Source organism: Hydractinia symbiolongicarpus, chromosome 1, assembly GCF_029227915.1.
Source record: "Hydractinia symbiolongicarpus strain clone_291-10 chromosome 1, HSymV2.1, whole genome shotgun sequence".
Lineage (NCBI taxonomy): Eukaryota > Metazoa > Cnidaria > Hydrozoa > Anthoathecata > Hydractiniidae > Hydractinia > Hydractinia symbiolongicarpus.
The window spans coordinates 24,788,581-24,805,899 of record NC_079875.1 but is presented as its reverse complement, the minus strand read 5'-3'; the positions used below and the strand labels follow the sequence as shown (position 1 = coordinate 24,805,899).

The window sequence follows — 17,319 nt, the reverse complement described above, 5'->3', positions numbered from 1 at the left end:
CTTGAATAGTGGTTCTATTGTTTTAAACCGACATTCTATATTTGTATTAAAGGAACAATTGAAATCAAATTACCATGTTATTTTTCAATACAATGTGGCTTTGTGTCAATTTTTTATTGTTGACACAATTTATCTCAAAAACATGTTACAAATGATTTTTAGGGATTATGTAGTTTTCACACGAGCGGGAAAAAACAACAACTGCTTCAATCACTCATTCTTAAAAATAAATAAGAGAATTTGCAGAATGAAAGTTAAGTCAAACATGGCGGATTCCAACAGCGCGTGTCAGAGAAATAACATGGGAAAAGTGCTTTTCTTAACAACTGTTCTTTTCGTTGCTTAATCGCTGTTATTCGGAAATAAAGCACAAACTTTGAGCGTAAGAGTGGGCTGGAGAGACTGGTATTTCCCCTATTATCTGTCTTGGTTGCATTGAGCACCAGAATTCATTTTCTTGCACCTTTGAAAGTTGGGATAAGGTACAGATTTGGAAACAGTTTCCTTGTTGAGTAACAGTTTCAATATTCAGAAACTTTTTTGTGTAAAAATAAGAAATAATTTCTGAATAACCAGCTTGCAAAGCAGGAAACAATTTATGTTTTACAAAAAAACAAAGCTATATATAATGTTTTTTGAGAGAGAGTTTCTTTATATACGGAAACTGTTTCTGTAGCTATCTATACCATACACCAGAGTGGTAGAAAATAACCATAGAAGCTAGTTTGAAGCATTCGGAATAAGAAAGAGTATACTAAGGTAGATAGATGTGCATATTATCCATGGCTAGTCTCACAAATATGGAGGGATATACCCGGTCTATTATTTCCAGGGGCCATGGCTTAGATACTGTAGGGAGTACTAGAGCATTTTCATTTTGAGCTACCCAATTAGGGTCTGCTCTCTACTAGACAACTCCAACAGCATCCAACGGCCCACACATTGTGCCATCTCCTGAATTTTTGTCACATTGCTTTGGTCTATGGTAACATTCACTTGTCCATGTTGAATCGAACCCCAGTCTCCTGCAAAACTACGCGCCACAATGCCTGGTGTCATCTGCAAAGAGATGAAAGTCAAGAATAAGGGAGGGATTTTTATCATTAATTTATAGCAAAAACAAAATTGGTCCTAATATGCTATCCTGTGGAACGCCACATACTAAATGAATCACCAATTTTAACCTTTTGCTGTATATTTGACAAGTAAAAGACAATCCATTTTTGGTAATGCCTCTGATTCCATAGTATTCTAGTTTATGTAAAAGAATTTCATGATTAACTGTGTCAAAAGCCTCTGCAAAATTTTTGACACTACCAGATATTTTTCTTTTTTCAAAGGCTTTTTTTAGTTTTAGCATATATGTCAGAATAGGCAGATCAGCAGATTTTCCAGATTGGAAACCAAACTGGTGTTCATAGATTATTTCAAATTTTTTTAAATGAAGCTAAGCTGCAAGTTTTGCTCATATCAATTGTGGTGACAGAAGTACGGTTCTTTAGTATTGTGGTTAGTATACATTAGGTTTACCTTATTCATTGAGGATGTCATGTAGAGCCTGGCACAGCGGGGGAGGTTTCTACCTATAGACCTAATCTTCAAGGTTGCCAGGGATATTAGTCTCCCTTGCTTGTAAAGGAACTGGACCCTACCCATTTTCATTCATTCATTCTTTCTCGGGTTAACGTCTGTTTTCCATGCTAGCGTGGGTTGGTTGGGGTATATTAATGACCCTCTTCCAATCTGATCTAGACTGTGTTAGATCTATTCTCAACTTCCTCTGTATCAAGTCTGTCCTTATAACCTCCTGCCAAGTAACACTTCTTACACAGGCCTCATACAACCTACTTTTAAACTCAATTGACAAAACTCTGCTAATCAACAAAGGAAGTAACTCACCAAGCTTTTTCCAAGCAGAACCTATCCTGCAAGTAACACTTCTTCCAACACCCCCTTCACTGCCCAACATATCACCTAAGTAACAGAATTTCTCAACTATCTCTAATGAGCCACTGTTGTACATCATTGAAGCTGGAAGTACTTCATTCTCTATAATCTCACCTTTGCAACGCTTACATACAAACTGAATGTCAGCCCTTAACTTTCCACCAATACTACTGCACTTCTTATGTACCCAATGCTTGCAGGTCTGACAAAAAATTGAGTTACTACCAACTCCTTCTAGTCCTTTCTTCCACTTCTTAAACTTTTTAACTAATTTTTCCATGGACTCTGGTATGAGAACCAAATCATCTGCATACAATAACTCCCATGGACAACCTGTTTTGAACTCCATCGACAGCGCTTCTAAGACTAGAACAAACAACAAAGGACTAAGTACAGAACCCTGATGTACACCAACATTTACATTAAATTCATCACTAAGTGAATCGTTAATTCTGACACGACTTCTAGCATTGATGTACATACACTGTACCACCGTAAGTAGCCACTCATCCACACCTAATTTTCTCACAGCCCACCAAATAATTTTAGGTGGTACTCTTTCAAAAGCTTTCTCTATACAAATGCAAAATATAGATTTTTTCTCTTTCCTAAGTACTTTTCCTGAAGCTGTCTGAGTAAAAATATTGCATCTGTAGTGCCACGCCCTGGAACGAAACCAAATTTCATCTTATCTATATATCAATTCTTTCTCTAAGTAACTTATCAATCACTCTTTCAATAACTTTCATTACCAACTTCAAACCTCTATAGTTACCTCTTTCTAATGCATCACCCTTGCCCTTGAAACAATTCACTATTACACTCGACTGCCACTCACTCGGAATAGCACCATCCTTTATAATTTGATTAGCAAGCCATATCCAGATGCTTTTACCATCTCTGCAACAATACCTGATACTCCTGCAGCCTTGCCAATCTTCAATTTCCTAATAGCCTCCACTACCCATTCTGTCTTGATCTGCATAGCTGGCCCTTCTACAACATCATCATCAGACAAATTATCCTCATCCCAATCAAACTTAGTGTTAAGCAACCTCTGATAATAATTCTTTCAAGCTACCCTTTTCCCCTCCTCTGTGCTAGCCAAAACACCTTCATTATTACGTACTAGTCGATAAAGCCCGTGGAAAAATCCACTCAGGCAGAAGGACAATGGAAAAATAGGTTGTTTTAGATTTTTTGCTGACGTCAACAGTGCAGGTACAAAAAAAATTGGCCAAGTTTAGTTTATTTGTTGCCTATAACGTGTAAAGGTTAAAACGCTGATCACAATAATGTATAGGATCATATGTATTCGACAAAAGCCTAAGGAGATATACAGTACAGTCCAGATGTAAGCGTACGCGTACGCTCAACTTGCAAAAATAATTGCTTTCATTAAAAAAACAATAGGATAGCGAGTTCCTTTCAAATTGCGCAAAAATAATTGCTTCGTGTTAAAAACAAAAGCGTAGCAAGAAACATTGTTTAAAAACAATACTCTGTGCGAGAATAAATTAAACGCGAAGGCCATTGAATTTTTATTTTTTTTAACAACGAAACTAATTATAGTAACGCGATTTTAATCTCGATTTATTTAAAAAACACAAGCTCTTTTAAAAAACAACAAATCCAATGATCTAAATATTTAAAAAAAACTAATGCTTTTAAAACTTTTAGTAATATTTCTTGATCGTCGAAACATATTTTTTAACATGCAAAACTTTTAAAAGTTTTTTTATAAAAAGCAAAGTTTAGCAACGCAAACGGAAAAACCCTACGTCCGAGACTTTTCCCTTCGCGATAAGATTTCGAAAACAAATTAAATTTTAATACCGAAGAAAGAAAAAATCTAAAAATATAACTTATGACGTTTTATAGTATCACGCTACATTTTATTGTTAAAAACATTGTCTTTGTTTTTTCTAGCGTGCAACAGCTCTATCTCTTAAAAGATTTAAACAATGCATCTCGCTGTCTATTTAGTTTTCGCGCAAATCTTTTATTTTATAAAACTATCAAACAATGGCTCGCCGTGTCACATTGATAGAGTTGATAACATTTTAAATACTTAAAAAACTATCTAACGAAGCTTTCCTATTGCCGTTCTTCGTTCTTTAACTTTCTAAAAAATCATTTCTATCGCTGCTCTTCGTTTTTAAACTTTTAAAATGCAATCTAAAAAAACATTTTCTATCGTCGGTTTTCGTTTTTAAACTTTAAAATGCGATCTAAAAAACATTTCTAACGCCGCTATCCGTTTTTAAACTTTTAAAATGCGATCTAAAAAAACATTTCTATTGCCGTTTTTGGTTTTTAAACTTTTAAAATGCGATCTAAAAAAACATTTATATCGCCGTTTTTCGTTTTTAAACTTTTAAAATGTGATCTAAGAAACATTTCTATCGCCTTTTTTCGTTTTTAAACTTTTAAAATGCGTTCTAAAAAAGCTTTTCTATCAAAATTAAAGTTTCAATCTTTGTTATAATATAATAATTTCTATCGCTTAAAAGCTTTATTTAACCTGCGCAACCAACAATGCCTTCTCGCTAGTTTATTTAGTTTCCACGCATAACTTTTCTTTAATGAAATTATTAAACAATGGCTCTTCGTGTCACATTGATAGAGTTGATAACATATGCAATATGCTATTGGGAATAGTTATGTTAACACTATTTAACAATAGTTACGCGCAGTTATAATAAGCTATTTTTTCTTCAATAATCTTTTGTTTATTATGCGCAAGTTAATGACTTACAAGACTCGCAAGATAATTAATAAGAACAAAAGACAAACAACTACCGCCTCCAAGAAAAAGGTGTGAAACTTGAGCTTAGGCGTACGCTTACATCTGGACTGTACTGTAAGGTGTTAAAAATTTTGTAGACGTCAGCAGTGGCCTGTCAAACCCAAAAATTTATTTTCAATAAATTTGTGTACCTATTCATCGTATAGATCTTAAAACGCTGATCAAGAAAATGTATAGGATCGTGTACTTAAGACAAACGGATGCAGAGATATTAGGGTTTAAAGGTTTTTTTATGACGTCATTTACCCGTCCATTCCGAAACGGATTTGGTGACCCAGGTTTGGAAAACTTACCCAACTTGGTCCCAGGTAGTCCCTAGTTACCCACGCAGGAGATGACGTCAGTTATTTCCACCCGTTTCCAAGTTATTAAGCCTTAATTTTAAAAGTGCAATGCATTGGCTTCACTAATCTTAATATACTTTCCTTTGACGTCAATATTGCTTTAACGTCAAAGTTTGCTAATTTACAGAACAAATTTATAGGCGATGTTTTATAGACTTTATCAAAGAAATTTTATCCACTTCGCAAAATTCACAGACAGAAGCTCCGTATTATTATATAGATACACTTCTCACCTACAACATCTTGATTAGTCTTCTTCATTTGCTTTGCTATCTTGAATCCCTCATTGTGCTAGTCTTCCCTTCTTAATATATTCTGCAAATCTGTTTCTCTCTGCTTCTGATTTTGCCTTATACACTGCCGTACGACCACAATGCTTAGCTTCTAAGTAAATATTTTTACTACCACCTGACTTCCACTCTTTCCAAAGTTTCCTCTTTTCCTTTATACACTGGTCAACCTCATTATTCCACCACCAGGTCTGTCTATGTCTAGCTGGTCCTTTCGTCCACCCACAGGTATCATCAGAAGCTTCTAGAAGACAATTCTTCCAAGTACTCTAAGTACTTTCAACATTGTCACTATCACACTGACCATTGTGGGCTAACTGCTGAACTTTTGCAATAAATTTCTTGCTACAATCTCTTCCTCCAGCTTCCAGACTTTACGATGGGGCCTGTACTTTCCCTTGGCTTCTTTAACACTCTTCAAGATAATATCACAAACCAGCAACCTATGCTGGGAAACACACTTTCCCCCGATATAACTTTCACGTCCTTCACCACTTTCTTGTCTGACTTTTTAACAAGGCAGTAATCTATCTGTGTCTTACAGCCACCTGACTCATATGTTATCAGCCTACTCTGTCTCTTACTGAATGATGTGTTGCAAACCACCATGTCCGTTGCCATTCCAAACTCAAGCAATCCTTATTTCTGCTCCCAAATCCATAGTCTCCATGCACACCTCTATAACCTTGAGATGACTTCCCAACAATACCATTAAAGTCACCATGACAAGTTCAGTGTCTCCAAACTTTAATGTGACTGATCTTTATCTTCCTCACTGAGTCCACAGTACCTCTCAGAGTACCAACATTTACACTAGTTATCCTCAACCTAGTGTTATCTATACCTTGTGATGTGATAGCTAGGTAACAGTCTGACGATGCTCACCCCTGACATCTGTCCTACCCTGAGTGACACCTTCACTCCTTAGAGTTCCAGCCCCGTTTACGCAGTTTGTCTGATCAACTGTTCTTACGGCCATTAATAAAGAGTTCTGGCATTGTTTTACAGCTGGATGTCATTCCTAGCGCCAACCGTTCACAGACCGGACTGAGTGTTTTTTTTAAAGTGACACCATCACTATGTGGCATTTCATGGGACTTCCACAATTCTCCTTTAAACTAAGGTATGGTGGAGGACTCCTCTTTTGTCTCTTAAAAAGACCCTCCACCCAGGTCTTGATTATTAATGGTTGCATATAAGAACCCAACGCCCACACTGCACAAGTTCTTCAGATGTACCATACAGCTTACAGTTACCCACCCTCCCACCCTTATATATTGATTTTCTTCACCTATTTTTTCTTTGTTTTATGTCATCAACACGCCTATGAATGGTGGATGTGAGATACCAATTCGATTTATCACCGTTGTGCAATGGAATCGAATCGAAATCAAAATATCATGGATGTCTCCATTGCAACAAAGACAACTGCATCACAACTGTTATGGGGGGACACAGCACAACACAACCAAACAAATTTTAGTCCAGAGATAGAAACAAAGAGTCTATAGGTAGTCTTTAATTTAATTGATGGGTGTGTTGGGCCTCCTTCGTCAGCTGTTTAGGCAAGTAATGTGTTGATACAAGTCATTGTAGAAACATTGTAGAATAAGAGCACCAGTAACTAGCATGTGCCTGACGCTCAGGACATGTCGATGCACCTGAGGCTCAGGGCATCTCTAGTGTAGTCATCATGTGAATAAGAGACATGCGCCTGATGCTCAGGGCATGATGAAGACCCTGACGCTCGCGACATCTCTCATTCACCTGACGCTCAGGGTGTGGAGTAAAACACCATAACTAACATGTGCCTGACACTCAGGACATGTCAATGCGTCTGACACTCAGTGCATCTCATCCGTCTCATGCACCTGACGCTCAGGGCACAAAGACGCCTATAATGCATATCCTGAGCGTCAGGATATGCATTATATATTTGTGCATATCCTGACGCTCTAGTAGATTTAGTTTTAGTTTTGTATTTTCCTTCCATAATTAAAAGATTAGGTAGGTGGTCAGAGATTTTGCATGTAAAATTCCCACTCACAGAGGAAAACTGAATTCCATCAATGTATATAATGTTAAACAATGATGGTTTAGTATTATTAACATGTGGCTAAGGGTTATGACTTAACAAATTATTTAAAAAGGTAGAAGTTTCAAGGTCTTTATTGAAATTTAAAGAGGTTGTAATTGAAATCTCCAGTGAGAAATAGAATTTTTTTTTCTAAGTATACTAAGGGTGTTTTCGAGATAAGTTAAGAAAGCAGTATCATTCTTGCTAAGATGTTGATAGATCGAAGCAATAACACTATTTGGTTTTGTTTTGTGAATTACTTCAACCCACTTACATTCAAACTCATTTGTTATAAGAATGGGAGGCAAGATCTTTTCTGGGTATAACAGAGAGGTGGTTTGATACAAAAAGCCCACTGCCACTTTTCATTGTACTACCTGTTTGGTTAAAGAAATTATGATAACCATCCGGGGAGAAGTTGTTGTTGCAAGATTTCTGGTCCCAAGTTTCTGTAAGTGAAATTTCATCAAATTACTAGATTGAGAAGAGTATTAAGGTTTTCTAAATTACAAGTAAGGGAGGATATGTTGGAGTATAGGATTGAGTAGTTATTTTTTGATACATGTTTACCAAGCTTTGTGAACTCATCAGAATCATAGTAACCACAATTAATTTGCGTCCCTGAAGTTTCAATACTATCAAAAAGAATATTCTATTTTTAACGCTTCTGATTTTGGAGAGTGAACATTAGCCTGACTTTTGTTTTGGCCTAGGTCAATTTCATTCAAAGGTTTTAATTTTAGTAAATTTCTTCTCATATTTTCGCATTTTCTAATAAATAACCCATTCTGAATGATTTGAGTTTTATTGTCAATCAGTGTGTATGGCAGAGCCTCACTTGCACAGAATTTACAATACCAGGTAGCTGATAAGGCCACAAAAACTTTCTTGAAAGTAGTTAATGAAATTTTAGAGCACCGTAAATGTAACCAAGTGTTGCACACATCACAACAGATGCTGTTACGGTTATGATCCACTATATAATCACATTGCTTACAGATTGTATTTTCTGTTTCTGTCATTGGAGAGATTAAAAAAGTTAAAAAAGAGTTAAAAAAGATCACAAGTGCAAATCTTCTGAAGGGTTGAAAAAAGCAAACAAATTTCATAAGTACGGCACCTTCATCTTTACGAACATGGATGAAACCATTCTTGGTGCAACAATATTTATTCCCTTTTGCAAAACAAGCATCATGTGTTTTTGAATAATGATTTATATACTTTTGGTCAGCAATTCATTGATCCAGATTCCAGATATTCTTTTCGGTTTTATCAATTTTAAAGCCAAGATCTTCAAGCGTGTAGGTTTTTAGTTTTGAGCATTGGGAGTAGAATAAATAGCGACTTCTACAATTGTCGAATTTAATGGTGGATTATCCATGATTAAACAAATCTTAAAACTTATCGACCAATGGTTGAACCAATGACGATTATATTAAGGGCTGAAAAGTTGTTTGATTTATATTTTTATTTAAACCTTTTTTAAACAAACAACATTCTTTTATTGTAAATAAGTTTATATTTGTTTCTTGATCTATTTTCCTAACTGCTTATGTTTTTTATATTTAATTCACAACTCAGGGTAGTAATGTCATAAGATCACCATGTAATGTAATTAATGTAATTCAGATTAGATCGCAATGTTCACGATGCTAAAAAATTTGTGAACGTGACAGTATCGTTGATTGTGCCTGTCCATAATGTTAGGTGTCATGATTCCCGTTTATCATCATCATCACAGGGTGGCCACAAGTCATGGAATTTCTGGAAATCATGGAAAAGTCATGGAATTTTATTTGGTCTGGAAAGAGTCATGGAAAACAGGATTTTCATGAAAAAGTCATGGAAAAGTCATGGAACTTTTTTTCCTTGACAACCTAAGTTTTTGACTGGCTAAATATTTTTGCAGTTTATATTTTGTAGCATAAATTTCAAGAAAACTTAATTTCAATTTTTTTGAACAGTTTCATTGTCAAGCTTTGTTGCAATATAACATAGTTGTGTTTGGTTTTATTATATTATAAATTTGTTTTATTATACATTATGTCATGTGACTGCTTAGTTTACAAGCAATGATAACTTGTATTGATGTAATCTGTGCGGTAAAATCGTTTTCAATCAATGTTTCTTCTAAGGAAGGGAGTCCTAGCATAGTTCTAGCTTGTAGCATGGGACAGGAATATATTTGTTCTTAGAAAGTAAAGATCACCTTGCCATTACCTTAAAGCTCCTAAAGAAGCTGAGCCAAGGGAAACAATCGAGTCTTTCATTGTATCAAGCAACGTGCTTTGCTCCGAGATCCTCTGGGCTTTGAACGTTGTCAAGTCCCAAGTAATGTTCAACGACAGTGACATTGCCAAAGATTTTAAACTTGGTAAAACGAAGTGCACATATCTCATTAACTTTGGCTTAGCTCCTTATTTCAAGCAAGAACTTTTGAACTCGATAAAAGCATCATCTCATTTTGTTGTGTCTTTTGATGAATCTTTAAATAGTGTAGTCCAAGATGACCAAATGGACATTCAAATACGTTTTTGGAACGAATCTGAGAATGTAGTCAGTACAAGGTATCTAGATTCAAGATTTATAAAATGACCAAACGCAGAAAATCTTGTCACTGAATTGAAGGACTCGTTGGCGGAGTTATGCTTTAAAAACATGATTCAGCTATCTATGGATGGTCCCAAGACAAACTGGAAGGTGCGCGAACTTTTAATCTCAACAACAACAACAACAATTTGGTAATATTTGATTTAATTCACAGATTTTGCGCCACAAGATGGATTGAGGACGAGGACGTAGCAGCAAGAGCAATTGAATTGTGGGACAATGTTGTCAAAGTTATGTCTTATTGGGGGAGTCTCAGCAAAAGCAAACAGCCAAAGTGCAAATCATATGATGTTCTATTGGCTGCTTATAAGGACAAACTTATGGTCGCAAAGTTTACCTTTTTCAAGAATATTGCAACGACCCTGAAATGTTACTTGGTTGCTTTCCAATCAGATAATCCAATGGTTCCTTTCTTGAGTGATGTGCTTGAGGGATTGACTAGAGAAATCATGAACCTTTTTTTTCGTAAGGAGGTTATGACTGAAGCGAATACTCCTCGTAAACTTATTAACATTGATGTTGAGGAGGTTCAGAATCGATTGCTAGTTGACATGGTGAACACAGGCACAGCTGTAAAGGCTATCTTGCGGTCAAGAGAGATAACAGATGGGGCAAAACATCAGTTCCGAAAAGATTGTGTGGCTTTTCTAACTAATCTGATATTGAAGCTACAAGAGAAAAGTCCCTTGAAGTATCTTATCGTTCGATGCTTCTCCTCATTATCACCAGTCAATATGGTACAGAACCAACAGAAAGCTACAAGTCAGTTTATATCTCTGGTTGAAAAGCTTCATCAGGTTGATCATGTGTTGCCTTCTGTGGCAGATTCGGCAAAAGAAGAGCTTGAGAAATTCTTATCATTGCTCGACGCACCTACTAAGGAAGAGTTTGTGCAATTTGATTTCAGCAAATCAAGAGTGGATGAATTCCTAAGGCCGTATTTCAAAGATCAAAAAGCGTTATGGGCTATCTGTAAAGTGATCTTCACATTATCACACAGTCAATCTGCTGTTGAACGGGGATTTAGTATCAATAAAGAACTGTTGATTGAGAATCTTCAAGAGAAATCTATTGTTAGCCAAAGAGTTGTATATGACCACCTACAATCATCCAGTGTGGATTTGGATGAGTATTAATTGAGTAATGGTCTGTTGTTCAAGTTGTAAAGCTGCCAGACAAAGATACGGAACACATCTGGAAGACCAAAAAAGAAAAGTCAACGAAGACAAGAAATCAAACAAAAGAAAATCAATAACAGACGAAATCAACAATGTTAAAAACTATAAGAAAAGATTAATCTCATCCATCAATGCACTGAACAGGGATATTGAAAAACTCTGCTACAAAGCTGAGGAATCTGAGAACATGGACTTTTTAGTTAGTTAAGAAAGAAAAGTAACGTCAATGCTCACACTCTATATAGGATATTAGTTGATATTTGTTGTTTTTCTAGTCTATTTTTTTCTAAAGTTCTGATTTTATATGAATTATATGAATATTCTGTATGAATATATATGTTCGATTTTGTTGTTTTTCATCATAGAAAAAAGTACTTTCAGCAAAGTTGTTCTCTAAATAATGAAATTTATGGTTTGTTTGATAATTGATTAATTTAGGGGTTTAATTTTTCTTAACGGTTTTGGTCATGGAAAAGTCAGGGAAAAGTCATGGAAAAGTCATGGAATTTCTTTTACCAAATTCTGTGGCCACCCTGCATCATCATCATTCTCGGGTAACGTATAATATCTACGACAGCCCAAATAATAAAGAAAAATATTTTACGACAATGAAAGTGGGTGTGATAAAATGTTTTGAGCTAATAAGATCGGTCAGCTGTATGCAACAATGTTGTGAATAAAATTACCTTCAATTAAAAATATAAAACCACTTAAAATACTTTTTCATTGAAAACTTTTTTAGTTTTAGAAAAGTTTTAAAAAAATTATAATTATATAAAATTTTAGTAATTATAAAAACGATCTAAGAGGTTTTTTATATAAGCGCATTTTCAAACATAAAAGCAACTTTATTTCTAAGTTAATAATTCTGTAGAGAAACTTCTTTCTCCTAATTATTTATTATTTTTATTATTTTTATTATTTTTAAGTATCATGCTGTTGTGTGTATGATTTACAGTTAGTGTGTATTTTAAAATGCTGCATATTTTAAAGAAAAAGGAAACAAGATTTTTACCAAAAATTCATGACTTATATATAGCAAAAAAAATTCCCTTTCGAATGACATATTTATATTCCATGAAAATATTTGGAACATCCCTCTTTTCTGGAAAGATCCTTTTCAGAGGTGTTATATCCTTCACACTGAGGAAATAAAAATGACTTGAGCATATATGTTTACTCACAAAATTTGATTGCAAGCCAACATGCAGATCCCAAATTACGAGTTTGTCAGCAAAAAATTAAACGAGTGTCATTTTGGCAAAAAAAAATTATGTTCATCAATTAACCGTCATAATATCTATGCATTGATAAAGTTTGAAATCACACCGCTTAACAGGTCTGAATTTACTGATGAAAGGAAATGTCCAAATTTGCTATTACTGAAATATGACATCATAATTCATGCAGCATAATTAAATCTGAGTTTCTTTAAATGTGAATATGTTGAGAATGAAAAGAACTTTTTAAAAAATTTAAGAAGACTTTTGAGCTAACTTTTTAAGTTCTATAATATAAGTCCAACATCATTTTATACCCTGGGTTCCCTTGAAGTTCTCCTTGTGCTGGTAGTTAAATGTATTGTCCATGTTTCCTACAATGGTTTCTCCCAATAATTATTTGGTCACTGATGGCTGTATCTTCAGCTGTGTTGTGAACTGACAGTCTTTCTTTAAATTTCATTGCAAAATGTCATAAAGGGTCAGTCATCTGTATTGAAAATTCTTGAGAGCTATTTTTTCCATAGGCTTGTAATATTCTTTTATTTGTTTCCACGTGCATTGGAGCAGAGGTTATCAAAAAATTGTTGTCCTTATCCTCTGGTTTCCATCCTTAATGTATCTGTTCAAGAGTAAGTTTCTGGTCTGGATGTGAAAATTGGCATCTAGTATTTGCTGCGTCCATGACTTTCTGTGGTGGGTTGTGGGTCTCGTGCCACAGTAGTGAATGCTTTCAGAGTGCAACTGTGTGGAGATCAGTCATATTTATTAAGACACTTCTTTTGTATGGCCTATGCTTTGTGACATGATCTATCTAAGCTGTTGGATTCTAGGCTAAAGTTTATTTGTTGTAAATGTTGATGCATGTGTCTTTTTTTATCCATTTTTATGAACAATTGACCTATTGTTTTTAACTTGAAATCCCAACCTGAGATCTTTACAATTGGAATTATGTTGGCTGGAAAGCAGTGTTAAGGATGTGAAACTGATATCCTTTAATATATTTTAGTGTCATGAAAGATAGCATAGTACAAAAAATCCAAGACTTATTACCAGTTCCTTTGTGGGTTTCTGTTATTGTGTTTGGTCCCCTACTTCCAGTTTTTATTCTCGTCATATATTGTATCGATTGGTATACTCAGGTGAGCCCTTTTTTATGAGGATGCCTTTCTTGCTGAGCTTCATTTGTCTTAAATATATTCAATTTGAAGTAGGGGACAACATTTCTGCAATATATATTCAAGTTGAAATAGGGACAACATTTCTGCAATATATATTCAAGTTGAAGTAGGAACAACATTTCTGCAATATATATTCAAGTTGAAGTAGGAACAACATTTCTGCAATATACATATTCAAGTTGAAGTAGAGGACAACATTTCTGCAATATACATATTCAAGTTGAAGTAGGGACAATATTTCTGCAATATATATTCAAGTTGAAGTAGGGGACAACATTTCTGCAATATATATTCAAGTTGAAGTAGGGACAATATTTCTGCAATATACATATTCAAGTTGAAGTAGGGACAACATTTCTGCAATATATATTCAAGTTGAAGTAGAGACAACATTTCTGCAATATATATTCAAGTTGAAGTAGGGACAACATTTCTGCAATATATATTCAAGTTGAAGTAGAGACAACATTTCTGCAATATATATTCAAGTTGAAGTAGAGACAACATTTTTGCAATATATATTCAAGTTGAAGTAGAGGACAACATTTCTGCAATATATATTCAAGTTGAAGTAGGAACAACATTTCTGCAATATACATATTCAAGTTGAAGTAGGGACAGCATTTCTGCAATATATAATCAAGTTGAAGTAGGGACAACATTTCTGCAATATATATTCAAGTTGAAGTAGGGACAACATTTCTGCAATGTATATTCAAGTTGAAGTAGGGGACAACATTTCTGCAATATATATTCAAGTTGAAGTAGGGACAACATTTCTGCAATATATATTCAAGTTGAAGTAGGGACAACATTTCTGCAATATATATCCAAGTTGAAGTAGGGACAACATTTCTGCAATATATATTCAAGTTGAAGTAGGGGACAACATTTCTGCAATATATATTCAAGTTGAAGTAGGGGACAACATTTCTGCAATGTATATTCAAGTTGAAGTAGGGACAACATTTCTCTAATATATATTCAAGTTGAAGTAGGGACAACATTTCTGCAATGTATATTCGTTAATTATTTTCTTTTATTATGTTAGTGCATAAACATCGATGCGTCACGTGACACCTGTAAAAAAGCAACATGAGTGTACAGACAATGAGAAATATGTTCGCTTCACCTATCATATTTATCCTTGGTAGTACAGCCACTGGAAAATCGAAGCTTGGTATTGAACTTGCCAAGAGGTTAAATGGTGAGATAATTAGTGCAGACTCGATGCAAGTTTACAAGGGATTGGAGATTATTACTAACAAAGTAAGCGTAGAAGAGCGAGCTGAAGTGACACACCACCTTCTTGACGTTATAACACCACCTGCAGAATACTCTGTCAGTGAGTTTCGTTGCGCTGCACTTGATATTATCCAGCAGTTGTTTTGTGCTCACAAACTTCCTGTGGTTGTGGGTGGGACCAATTATTACATAGAAGCTTTATTGTGGAATTTCCTAATGGATGATACCAGCTCGCCTGATAGTAAGTAAAAGAACAAACCCTATCCCAGATACGGGAGTAAGTGGGTAAGCAAAAAGAACGAGCTAAGAACATTTTATTTTTTTCTTTCAAATGTACCTTACCTGTGCAAGATATGTTTTAGATATGTCTTTTAATAAAAAAGAACTGTTGACGAGGCTTTTTTAAGACGCTGTGGTGGTCATTAGGTCAGTGGACCAGTTGGAAAAATCCGCATTATTAGGGGAGGTAAAATTATACGGAGATACATTTTGATGATGTCATAAGTGTATATACAAAAAAAATCAGAAATTTGTTAACCTGTTCCGAAACGCTCAATTGTGGTCTCATTGTTAATTGGCGTTACCACCCGTTTACATGTTATTTAGCCTCAAAGTTGCAAGTGCAGTGCAGTCATGTTAGCGCTGCACTAAATTCTGTGTTTATTTAATTTAATGCCTCACTACACTAGAATATTATTTCGATTTTTTTTCATAGTGCTTCAGACTCGAAAAGAGTTAGGATCGAATAAACGAGCAAAAATAGACGGCGATACGTTTGAACAACTCATCTTTGTCGATCCCGAACGGGCTGCGGAGCTGCATCCAAATGACACGCGAAAAATAGCAAGAAGTTTGCAAGTGTTTCGTACTACTGGAAAAAAACATTCCGAGTTGTTGAAAGAACAGAGACAGCAACCTGGTGCAAGTCCGTTAGGTAAGACGTCGTATACATAGTACGGCCCAATCACAGTTTCGAAATATTTATTACGCTCTTGAATTTTCAGGTGGTCCGCTCCGCTTTTCCAAAGCTCTCATCTTTTGGCTAACTTGTGACCAAGGCGAGCTGGATAAGAGAATATCAGAGCGAGTCGATAGCATGCTGTCTAAAGGACTCGATGAAGAAGTTACAAAATTTTACGAGAACTACAAAAAATCCAAAGAGACGCTAGGTACAGATAGCACGTTATATCAAGAAGGGTTGTTTCAAGCTATAGGATTTAAAGAATTTCATGATTATTTTACATGCGACGATAAAGAAAAGAAAGAAGCACATTTAAGAGAAGGTTTAAGTGCGCTCAAGCGTGTCACTATAAAATATTCTAAAAAACAAAGAACTTGGATACAAAACCGTTTCTTATCTCGACATGGCGAAACCACTCCTGACATATACGAGTTGGACGCCACGAACCTGGACACGTGGAAGGCTGACGTTCTGCAAAAAGCTGTCGATGTTACTCGTGCATTTCTTGCAAACTCTGAAATCCCTGTAGCGCCAGTAGAAAAACGAAGTGTGAACCTGAATGCGAAAAGAAAGTTTATTTGTGAAACGTGTAGCGGAAGGACGATAATGGGAGAGGCGAGTTGGAAGGAGCATGTTTCTTCGAAGCGGCACAAATATTTTATAAAAAAACAGTTAAAAGAAGTTCTGCCATCTTGAAATTTATTTTATCATCGAATCACTGGATGTATTTAACGTTAACGTTGTTTACATATTTAATGACAGAGGACGTTTCAACACAATATACACTGAAATGAAATAGCGACCTAAGATGTCTTCGTTGTACCGGATTCAATGAAAGTTTTGAACGCAAAAAACTTTCACTGTGTCAAATTTAATTCTAACATGGCAGATATTTAAATAACTCGCCTTGCATTTAATAGTTGATACTAATACAAATTCAAAATATTTCGCGATCTATCTGCTGCCAACGCCCTATTTATTGAATACGCGCTGGTGAGAAGATGGCACTAAAATATTTATGAAAATATTCAGATATCAATCCAATTAATATCTATTTATTTATATACTCCCTGCATTATTTATCTGTACTGTGAAAAGTCGCAGTTTTTAGCCTTTTGACATTATTTCGCACAGCGCGACATGTTTTGGATAATAGAGAGTATTTTTAACTGATTTGCCTCCCACGCGGTTCAGAGTTGCGAAAGTCAGTCTACTTTTGATTTCAGGGCTTGACGATACTAATTTTTAATGTTTCGATGTTTAGGCAGAGTAAAATTATAAACGTTACATTAATGTTTAGCGTTCACTTCTCGATTTGTGAGTCATTTCGCAAAATTAACAGGAAAAAAATGAAACACGAGAGTTCTGTTTCATTGGTTATTTATTTCGATGTAAAAAAAAACATTTCAAAACACCATACTTGTTGTTTCAATAAATTTGCGTTAATTTTTGTTGGC

General features: G+C 35.1%; 1 protein-coding gene across 3 annotated transcripts; it reads left to right on the top strand.

The window, feature by feature from the left end:
• The first annotated feature begins 4,420 nt into the window (after window positions 1-4,420).
• Window positions 4,421-16,906, top strand: LOC130648005 (tRNA dimethylallyltransferase-like). 3 transcript variants are annotated; one of them, XM_057454027.1, is made up of 5 exons: window positions 4,423-6,901; window positions 13,485-13,617; window positions 14,708-15,142; window positions 15,617-15,835; window positions 15,906-16,906. In XM_057454027.1, exons 3-5 carry the CDS (start codon window positions 14,752-14,754, stop codon window positions 16,556-16,558), a joined length of 1,263 nt encoding a protein of 420 aa, XP_057310010.1. In that variant the 5' UTR covers window positions 4,423-6,901; window positions 13,485-13,617; window positions 14,708-14,751; the 3' UTR covers window positions 16,559-16,906. The 3 variants fall into 3 exon arrangements, with proteins under 3 accessions (XP_057310024.1, XP_057310010.1, XP_057310017.1); XM_057454041.1 differs by lacking the exon at window positions 13,485-13,617 and having other exon boundaries at window positions 4,421-6,901; XM_057454034.1 differs by lacking the exon at window positions 4,423-6,901 and having other exon boundaries at window positions 13,189-13,617.
• Window positions 16,907-17,319: the final 413 nt, after the last annotated feature.

What these genes read in the sequence shown, in the direction of transcription:
- LOC130648005 (XM_057454041.1), top strand. Translation starts at nt 14,752, where the DNA reads ATGAGTGTACAGACAATGAGAAATATGTTCGCTTCACCTATCATATTT. An exon ending in TGATACCAGCTCGCCTGATA is followed by an intron (nt 15,143 to 15,616) that starts GTAAGTAAAAGA and finishes TTTTTTTCATAG; the next exon opens with TGCTTCAGACTCGAAAAGAG. An exon ending in ACCTGGTGCAAGTCCGTTAG is followed by an intron (nt 15,836 to 15,905) that starts GTAAGACGTCGT and finishes TTGAATTTTCAG; the next exon opens with GTGGTCCGCTCCGCTTTTCC.